Below are 9,892 nucleotides of genomic sequence, written 5' to 3'. Positions count from 1 at the left end.
TTATGAGGATACAACTGAAGACTTTTAATCAGAAAAATGACTTAATAAAACCCGAGATTCTTTTTTTTTAAAAAAAAACTGCTTTTATTGGTATATAAATATTGGATTGTATGTGAAAATGACAGGATTCATAAAGAAGGGGAGCAGGAGGGGCTAGGGGGATGTTGGCCCGGAAACTGGGAATGGGAATAACACTCGAAATGTAAATAAGAAATACTCAAGTTAATAAAAAAATGACAGGATTCAGAGAAAACAAATAGGAGTTGACTATATTAATCTACTAAAGAGTTAATACAGGCTTGGAAAACCACCATAGCATGTAAGACAGGGATGAGAAGAGTGAATTGATTCAAGAGATAGCTAGGAGTCAGATTAAAATGCAGGTATTGACTAAGTATGGGTAAACTGGGGCAGGCTCCAGAGAGTGAAGTCTTGGGAACTAGTGTACAGTAGACTGGTGACAAGCTAGACATGGAATAGGGATATTTGTACCTAACTGGCAGGTTCTGCTTGGGGGACACTGTGTGTCAGCTGGTGGGGCCAATACAGACTTGTGTCATCAGTTGATGAAGATACAGGCTTGAGATTCAAGAGGAAGATCTGGCCAGAAAATGAATGAGTCATGCACTCTCACAGAGCATTCACAGGGGCTCTCACAAGGTTGCTCACAGAGTAGGTAGAGACTCAGTTTCAGCCAAAGGGCAGAGCAAGAGCCACATGGAAACGCTACACACACAGTTGCTCAAATTATTTTTATTTTAACATTTAAATCAGCACATAATAGATACTTTATTACCGAGTTGACAAATGAACTCAATCACAAATATTTTAATTGAATCACTAAATGGATTCCAATAATTTAGTATCCCAGCAGGTGTCACAGGACCATACAGGGTTTGTACAGGATAGGAATTCTGCAAAGGACATAAAAATGTCACAACAACCTTCTATTAACATCTTAAGCAAAGTAATTTCTGCATAAAGTGTGAAAAGCTTATCTTCTGATGACTGTGCAGAGTCCAACAGAAAAGAATATATTTCATAGTTATATGATAGATACACTTCGGACAGCAGTGTATTACATTGACTTCCCACTCCACCTTACATCTATTTTTACTTCTGTTGTTTTGTTCCTTTTCAATATTCCAGAAGAAGAGTTCACTTTAAGACCAATCTTTTATTTCCACACTAAAAGGAATTTAATAACAGCCACAGTCGGAGTTTTAAATATATACACAAAATTAATAACATAACTAGTATAAGACTATGTTGAATATTTCTAAAATGTGAAGAATATACTCACAAATTCTGCCATATTTACAAAAATATGCCTACACTGAAACTTCAGCATCCAGAGAAGTGCAACTATTTTAACATCTCATTTTTCAACTTTTCTGTGTGAACAAAATAAGAGTTTTAATTATCTTTGGTTGGGTACCTTTGAAATAAAAGCTATATTCATAAAACCATGAAATGAAAATTGCTAACATCCCCCTATTTATAGATCTGCTTTTGTTTCGTATATATATTTATGTCACCAAAAAATATAGTCACTTTAAAAAGGGAAAAACTTACGTGAAATTTGTTGAAAACCAAAATTTGCAAAGTGGAATAAACTCAGTTTTTGAGATTTCTTAACAAATGGGTTCACTTTAATGAAATTACATTTTTACTTAGCATAAATTGGTCTACTAAAGATAAACTCCAAAGAAGATAATTCTACAGTGTTTGTAAACATATTAGAGCTGTGGTCGTGGGGGACTGAATTTTTTACAACTAAGCTCAAATTGTTACAAGACTGTGTATTAGTCTGATTTAATTTCTAGTGTGAACTTTGTTTGCCCCCATGCAGGAATGGTGGCAGAAGTGGAATGGTTCCAAATGACTTTAGCAATTAGCAATAAACGAAAGGACTGAGTTGTTTTCTTGTTATCTAAACAGTATCTACATAGAGCAGGGATGGCTCAAAACAAGAAATAAAACAACGGTTTTCATTTCTTTACAGTCTGATAATTTCAGATTTGGTTTCTGAATTAAAAAAGAACTTTCAACAGTTGTGCGCTTGATTATAAGAACAATTAATTGCTCACTGAGTATATCAGGGTTTCTCCCATCATCGCCAAAACGTTAATCGCATAAAGCATGTGTTTATTCCCTTGAAGCCATCCCCTTAGTCAGCAAGCCATGTTTACCTAGCATTCTCATTTGGGTTTCATCTTAGGAAGGACAATAAAACCAAAACACCCTAACAAAGAGCCCATGGCTCCCTAGGGAAATCTGAGTTGTTTAGCAGCTTTTCATCAAGTGATGAGGGAGCCCACGGAGTTCACAGCATCCCTGATGCAGATCCTACTGTGCTTTCAGAGTTAACACTTCTCCCTTTTAACCACACGGATGCCAATTCCTTGTTCCGGTTGCCTTCCTCCTCTACTCATAATTCAACCTACCATGGAAGCATCGGTAATCAGAACGCTGTGCCACAGCAATCTGTTTATTTTCTCCTCATTCTTCCAGCCAGTTTTCCAGGAACAATACCGCTGGGGCTTCCATTCTGATGCTTTAGGGTCAATACAATGGGAGGTGGCATGCACTAGCCAGGAAACCTTCCCTAACCAGGTTGGCAGCTCTGGTCGCAATTTACCCACGTACTTTCACACCGGCATTCTTACACGTTGGTGACCTCCGAAAAAGAGTCAGTGAGGCCATTGTTCTTTTTGACTTCCAGGTTCTTTTTAGCCTTGAAGGTCATGGACACCTCCGAGTGAATGGCATCCAACCTCTGCTCACAGCGGAAGGCTGAGAGGAAAGCTTTTCTGTAGTTGCTGTTCATCCAGCCATAGAGAAGGGGGTTGGCGAAGGTGGAGCACATCGCAATAATGTGGAACACGGTGAAGATGAGTTTGTACTCCTTCAGGTCCAGGACATGGCTGTCGATGTCCACAGCAAGTTGGAAGGCATGGAGGGGCAGCCAGCTGACTGCAAACACCACTACCACGCACACGAGCATCTTGGTCGTTTTGTGCCTTCGCTGATGGTAATGGTCACTTGCAGCTCCAGGACTGACGTGGTTCTTTAGCTTACTCCAGATCCGGGTGTAGGAGAAAGATATGATGCCCAGAGGCAAAACGTAGAGGATTAGCAGGGTGGAAAGGCTGTAGACTGTACCGTACACACTCTTCTCCTCCCCGGGCCACTTCTCAGTACAGGCTACAATCTCAAAGTCAGGAATAATCTCAATCAGTGAGTACTCCCGGAAGATGGCAAGGGGACTTGCCAGCAGAGCGCTGACACCCCACGCCAGGCCAATAATCAGGAAGCTGATTTGCTTGGAGATCTTGCTCTCCAGGTGGTAGACAATGCAACGATGTCGGTCCAAAGCAATGACTGTCAAAGTTATTGTGGACACTTGTACTGCCAGACCCTGGGCATAGGGCACCAAATGGCACAAAACTGGACCCATTTTCCACTCCCCCATCAAGGTATAGGTAAGAGTGAATGGCAGGCACAGGGTGTTCACCAAAAGATCCGCCACAGCCAGGTTGGCAATAAAAAAGTTGGTTACTGTGCGCATGCTCTTGAATTTGATCACCACATGGATTACCAGAGAGTTGCCAACTACGCCCAGCAAGATGATGGAGCAATAGGCCAATATAAGGACCACCTGCACCTCAACCAGTTTGGTGCTGTCTATGAGCTCTGGCTCTGGATCCGGGGGCAACTCACCTCTAGGAGTGGTGGGCCCCGACCCATAGAGTTCCACTTTCACTTCTACAGTTTGATTCTCATCTGCCTCTGCACCTAACGGGCCCATCTTCACCTCAGTTCCAATTTGGCCTGCAGATAGCACAAGAATCTATAACAGAAAATGACATTAAAAAAAGTTAGTGAAACAGAGAACCATCCTAAAGGGGTTGATTTAGTTTAGGCTGAGCTCCTCTGCGTAGCTGTGTTCTGATTCATCACACCACAGATCTCATAAAAGCTCCATAAAGCAAATCCTTTACACGAGGGATGGATGAAATCAGGAATCCAAAAATATCTATAATCATGACAAGAACATATTTTTCTATCAGAGAGAACCAGTTTCACAATGAATGAGATCAAATAAATTCCATTTTAATGCAAAATGAATGCAATAAAGTTTTTCAATTTTATAATTGCTATCAAGTCAACAAATTAACTTAAAGAAAAGTGTCACCAAATTAATTGTTTGAAATGTGCAAGTATACAGCAACCCATGATAGAGCAATGGGGCAGATGAATCCTGGCTGAGCACCTGATCTTCCGGAGATTAAAACAAGGAAAAACAACTGGACTCTCCCACAGCTCTTTTCCCTTTCGCCTCTTGTGCACATATGCCTCTCTCTCTGCCTCTCTCTCTGTCTCTCTGTCTCTCTGTCTCTCTGTCTCTCTCTCTCTATCTATCTATCTCTCTCTCTCTCTCTGTGTGTGTATGGTACGTGCGAGTGGGTGTAATTGTATATGTGTGAGTGTGCATGGTTGCATGTTGTGTATGTTTGTGAGTATGCTCGTGTGTGTGTGTGTGTGTGTGTGTGTGTGTTGTGAGTACATGTGTTTGTGTGGGTGTGAATGCTAGCATTACAGGCGCACTGTTCTTTTGAAGTTTTACTAGGCCAGCTGATGTTTAAAATGGGACCTTGTGCAGAGGAGTTGCTTTGTTTCATGGTTTGAAAGTCATGTCCCACACAACATAGAGCAGAATTCTACAAAGGTACTGCACTAAAAGTATGCCCAAGTTTAAACTTATCCCCCAAATTCTAAGTAGAGAAGTTTGGGCACCATTCTTTCTCTTCTAATGTATATTGCTGAGTTTCTCTGCCTGTGTGATGAACTGTACTGAATACATTAATTAAAGCCCTTAAAGCTTAAAAAGGAAGATGAGCATTCTAGGTTTTCTTGTTTCCGTGAGCCCTCCCATGCTTACAAGATGGGGTGGGTGATGGAGCAGGATTTTTGGGAAGAGCCAACCAATGACTGTCCCAGGTTGAGACCCATGCAGTGAGAAGGGGCCCACCCCTGACGCTATTGATAATGCTCTCCTATACTTGCAGACAGCAGTGTAGCATAAATGTAGTCAGAGGGGCTTCACCTGGCAGCTGTTGGAAGCTGACGAACAGACCTACAGCCAAGTACTGCAGGGAGCATGGGGAATCCTGTGAGGAGGGCCGGGGCAGGGGCAGGGGGGGACTGAGGGAGCCGGAGGGCTCAAGGACACCACATGAAAACTTAGAGTCAACTAACCTAGCCCCCTGGGGGCACAAGGAGACTAAATTACCAACCAGAGCATGCACAGGACAGACCTACGCCCTGTGCCCTTGTGTAACAGCTGTGAAGCTGGGGTCATATGAGATCCTAAAGTGGGAACAGGGGCTGTCTCTGACTACATTGCCTGCCTTTGGATCTCTTTCTCATAACTGGGCTGCCTTGTGCAGCCTCTGTTGACAAGGATGTGCCTGGTCTTGCAGAGGCTAAATCTGCCTGGGCTGGTTGATGCCCATGGGAGGCCTCCCCTTTTCTGGGGAGAAGGGATAGATGGGGTGTGAGGTGGGAGAGGGGGACTGAAAGGAGAAGAGGGCAAGGAAGCTGTGATCCAGATGTTAAGTAAATAAATAACTTAGTCAATAAAAATTCTGAGAAAAATGAGGTGATGCAAACTATGTAAGAACCAGTTTTCTCTTAGACATGATGAAGTTATTAGAAATATGTCAGGAAACTGGTGTTAAAGTGTAGCAAGTATGATACAATAAAATATCAGAGGATAAAAGAAAACAGATCCCTCCACTAGGCTGCCCCCTCTCTCTCCCGCCGGTCTCATGCCGTTGTTTCTACCGCACTGCTTTTGTTCGGCTTGGCTTCTGATCATGCCTATTCTTATAGCCATGCATCTGATTTCTAATTTTCCTTCCTCTTTTTTTTTCTGCTGCTTTCATTCGCCAATTCATTAGCCTAATCGGCAAAGCCATGCGAGATTCACCATGGTGGTACTGTAGCATTTGCTAGAACACACACTCAACAAGCCTTTGTAAATCTGTATCCTGAAGGGAGAATCCTGCTGGGTGTTACGACAGCAGGAAATACCTCCACTAGAGTGCTTAAAATAATACATGCGCTTTTCACTGTTTAAGCACATACAAACGCCCGTATTCAGTACACTAGTGGTGATGCCTAGTGAACGCACTCACAAAAGACTTCTGCATACTGCCTGAGCTCTGTTAATGAATTTTCAAATCAATCATACGAGCATCTACTGCCCTTGGTAGATGAATCACGCTTACTGAGCTCAAGACAATGCTGGCTGGCCCCATTGCCCCTGCTCCACATCCCTTCTTTCCTGACTCTGTCCTACTTGCACCCCTGAGCTTCACAGAGCCCTCCCTCACTTTCAGGTTCCCTCACTTTCAGGATCCTGCTTGGGTTGAGTCAGTGCAAGGCACTTGGAGAGAATTAAAAAGCAGGAGGCACGAGGAGAACTGGCTCAGTGAATAAAGAGTTTGCCAGGCAAGCGTGGGGAGCTATGAAGAGAGCCCATGTAAAGACGGAAGCTTAATGCACAGCTATCACGGAGCAAAACAGGAGAATCCTCAGAAGCTGATGGGTTAGGTATCCTGGTGGATGGAGAGACCCTGTCTCAAAAAGAATCAAGGTGGAGAGTAAGGAGCTAGACCTGAGGTTGTGTCATCACCCCTGTATGTATGCTATGTCATGCCTGCACTTGCACACATGGATACATGCATACATACATACATGCCCTAAGTACACGTCATGTATGCCCAGCACACACATTCATATATACATACACACATGCATGCACATATACCCTACACATCCACCATATCTGCACACATACACTTGCACACACACACACCACACTTGTACTCACACACTTAAACATATGAACATGCATGCACACATATTATAAATCTACATACATATACTATACACATATAAATAATTTTTTAAAAGAAAGCTGTATGGATAGAAAGCAGGTGGAAGGAAGAAACCAAAGCTTGCTCCTTCCTCTCTCTGTGCCCTGGGTAGCCTCAGCAACTCTTCTGTGGCCTTGATTTCCACAGTGTAGATCCTTTGTGACAGTTTCCTATGCAAGGAGCTGTTTCTTGAGCCTAGGTCACCCTGCCTCTTTAAGGTATTATTCTTGTAATCTTGCATTGGCCTAACTTTCAATCTTCATCACCCCACCACTTACATAACCATTTCTATACATGGACTCCTTCTCTTCTACATCCCTGAATGGGATTTTTTGTTTCATGATCTCAAAACCATTTTAATTTGCTATCTCACTAAAATAAATCTTGGTTCTTTAGTATGGCATTCAAGGCTTGACGCCATCCCTGCAGACCCTCTGTCCTCATCCCCTTGACATCCCAATATACTTCTGCTGCTGCTCTGTCATACTGAATGGCTACCAGACTGAGAACACTTCAGGCTTCTCCCTCTGCTGCACTGAGGCCTCTGTCATTATCCTAACCATCCAGATGGCTCATTCTTGCTTCTACCCCTGCCCACAATACAGACCGTGGTGGGACTGTTCCAGTTAACCAAGCTAGGACAGCAAAGCCTGTTTATCAATCATTGGATAAAACCAATACAAAGCTAAACGAGAATACAATTTTACTAATAACTACTGCCTCCTTTTTAATACAAGGCATAACTTCTATCCCCTTCATTGCTGAATGAAACAGCACACAGGATTCCCTGCCATTGCCACAGAAGCCTCGGGTTTGTCTTCTCATTCTTAGTCAGGTACCTGCCTCTACAAGAAATTTGCCTTAAGACCCTATTAATTCAGTTCTTGAATGCAACCTCTGAAATTGCCTGTCACATAGAATTTTTTACTCAAGAATTTTTTACACACACACACACTCCTAGGGGCCTGGGAACTTTCTCTGTGTTGTCCTTTTTTGCAATATGTGTTCTATATGTGTCAACATAGATTTCAAACAGAATGTTCCAGAGATGCCGTCCCCACTCCCCATTACAGAAACGTGGTATTTGAACGGTGGGCCATTTGATTGGCTGTACCATTTTCCCTAGGCTACGAGACTAACTTTGTGGAGCACAGTTACTCAGACCATCCGTGTCAACCAGACTTGAGCAGACTTCCAAAAGTTGAAGTCTGAAGGTTGCACAGACAAACTGAGTGTAAGCAGCAGACTTAAGGGCACTGGGAAGAGAAACACATTTGATTTATTGACTATTTTCCTTTTTCTCTCCCATCACATTGTCCTCCCCATGAAGTCCTTCTATTGGAGTCCTACAGCTCCTCTGTAGGAATGGCAAGCTGTTGGCTGTGAACACTGTGAGCTGCACGTAGGCACAGTACTAGCCCTGGGCTGGGGCAAAGCGCTACGCAGAACACAGAATGCGTCACTCACAGCAGCACTTCTGGAAAAGTAGAAGAGCAAAAGGGAAGAAGAGGATAGACATGGCCACATGTGACACTGCAGAGGTCCCCAATCAAGCCAGAAAGAGGCAAGGGGGAGAGTGTTTTCTTGAAACAAGGCAAAATGAGACATTCAGGTAATTCAAGAAACTCAAAATTAGTGCTGTTTTCTTGAACAGGTGCACCTTTCCTGAATCTGTTGAAGAAGCACTTAAGTGTAGAAAGGGAAATGGTTTTCTTTCCTTCTGAAGCTCTGGACGCTTTCTTTAATAAGTCGGAGAGCTTCTCCTGCTTTAACTACATGCTGAGAACTCTGGGTTTGCGAATTATTTCTGTGACAGAATCGCTCCAGGCAGGCAAAGCATGACATTCTGTGGAGCCCTCCTTCCACTGTTGTTTTCCCAGGGAAAAACCCCAAGCACTGAGCTACAAACCATAGCTGCCTGCACCTGTCGGGTCTTCTGTGAGGGGAGATGGGACGTTTGTTTGCCTGAGTAGAGGGATGGGTGGATCATTTAAAAAGTCAGCAAATGCTTCTCTTCCCTGTCTCTGTGCTTCCTGTCTGACAGTCCTGTAGTCTTTTGCATACCACTGAGGTTTTACTGACTAGTCTCTACTAAGAAAGGCATATAAATGTTACTGTCGCCTCCTGCCACACAACCATAGATTTTACTAGTAGCTGATCCCGTCTCGGAGCAATGAATGAAAGCCTAAAAGAATCTCTATTTTTTTTTTTTTGAACAGCTTTAGAAAATCCCACATGATCTTGCACTTTAGAAAGTGTTTGAGTTTTAAAGAGGGGACAGAATCACATCTTACTGTCTCATACTGTAGCGCTGGATCAAGGAACAGTCTACATCCTTCAGCAGAAAAGGAAAGGTCCAGCAAGAGAAGAAAACCGACGTGGCACTAACCCACCTAGTTGCAGTATTCCACCTAATGCCTGGAGGGGTACCCCTTAGAAACGCCTCCCCATGCCTTCTTACCCCCACAGGACCCAGGGCTCCTTTAGCACTGTTCTCTCCGGAGAACTGGAGTTTGAACTTACTGCGTTGGCCCTTGCGATTCTTCTCAGATGAGGAATCCAGGAATGCGCAACCAAAGGATTATCTAGACAGCCAGTCCTGAGACAGTCCTGAGAGGCACTCAAAGCAGGTCCAATTCCATGTGGGACAGCGTGAGCTGGCGAGCGCGAGCGGGAGCAGGAGCGGCGGCAAAGCAGAGCCGCTGCAATGCTGTCCCCGCTGGGCTTCTCGGTGAACCTCTAAAGCCACTTGATCAGGGACCCCGCACCGCGCAGAGCCCAGGATAGGAGGGGGTGGGGAGGAAGGAGGGTCGGAGATAGAGGTGGAGAGGAACCCCGCCCTGGAAAGAAAGGACACAGGTACAGGGACTGCGGAGCAAAGGAGAGAGGCAGATAAGTTCCCGGTGGCCAGAGACTGGAGACTAGTGTCCTCCAACCACGGTTGC

The 9,892-nt window shown here is 43.9% G+C and overlaps 1 protein-coding gene across 1 annotated transcript; it reads right to left on the bottom strand.

Annotated features, from left to right (window-relative positions):
• Positions 1–738: 738 nt before the first annotated feature.
• Positions 739–9,588, bottom strand: Npy2r (neuropeptide Y receptor Y2). The gene is made up of 2 exons (XM_032898191.1): positions 9,471–9,588; positions 739–3,853 (listed from the first exon to the last, which is right to left on the bottom strand). Exon 2 carries the CDS (start codon positions 3,809–3,811, stop codon positions 2,666–2,668), a length of 1,146 nt encoding a protein of 381 aa, XP_032754082.1. The 5' UTR covers positions 3,812–3,853; positions 9,471–9,588; the 3' UTR covers positions 739–2,665.
• Between the last annotated feature and the right edge of the window lie 304 nt (positions 9,589–9,892).

Source organism: Rattus rattus, chromosome 3 (assembly GCF_011064425.1).
Source record: "Rattus rattus isolate New Zealand chromosome 3, Rrattus_CSIRO_v1, whole genome shotgun sequence".
NCBI classification, from domain to species: Eukaryota; Metazoa; Chordata; class Mammalia; order Rodentia; family Muridae; genus Rattus; species Rattus rattus.
The sequence above is the reverse complement of the archived record's forward strand: the minus strand, read 5'-3'. Positions and strand labels throughout refer to the sequence as shown.

Bases quoted from the DNA above. Each gene is read 5' to 3' on its own strand.
- Npy2r (XM_032898191.1), bottom strand. From the start codon at position 3,811: ATGGGCCCGTTAGGTGCAGAGGCAGATGAGAATCAAACTGTAGAAGTG.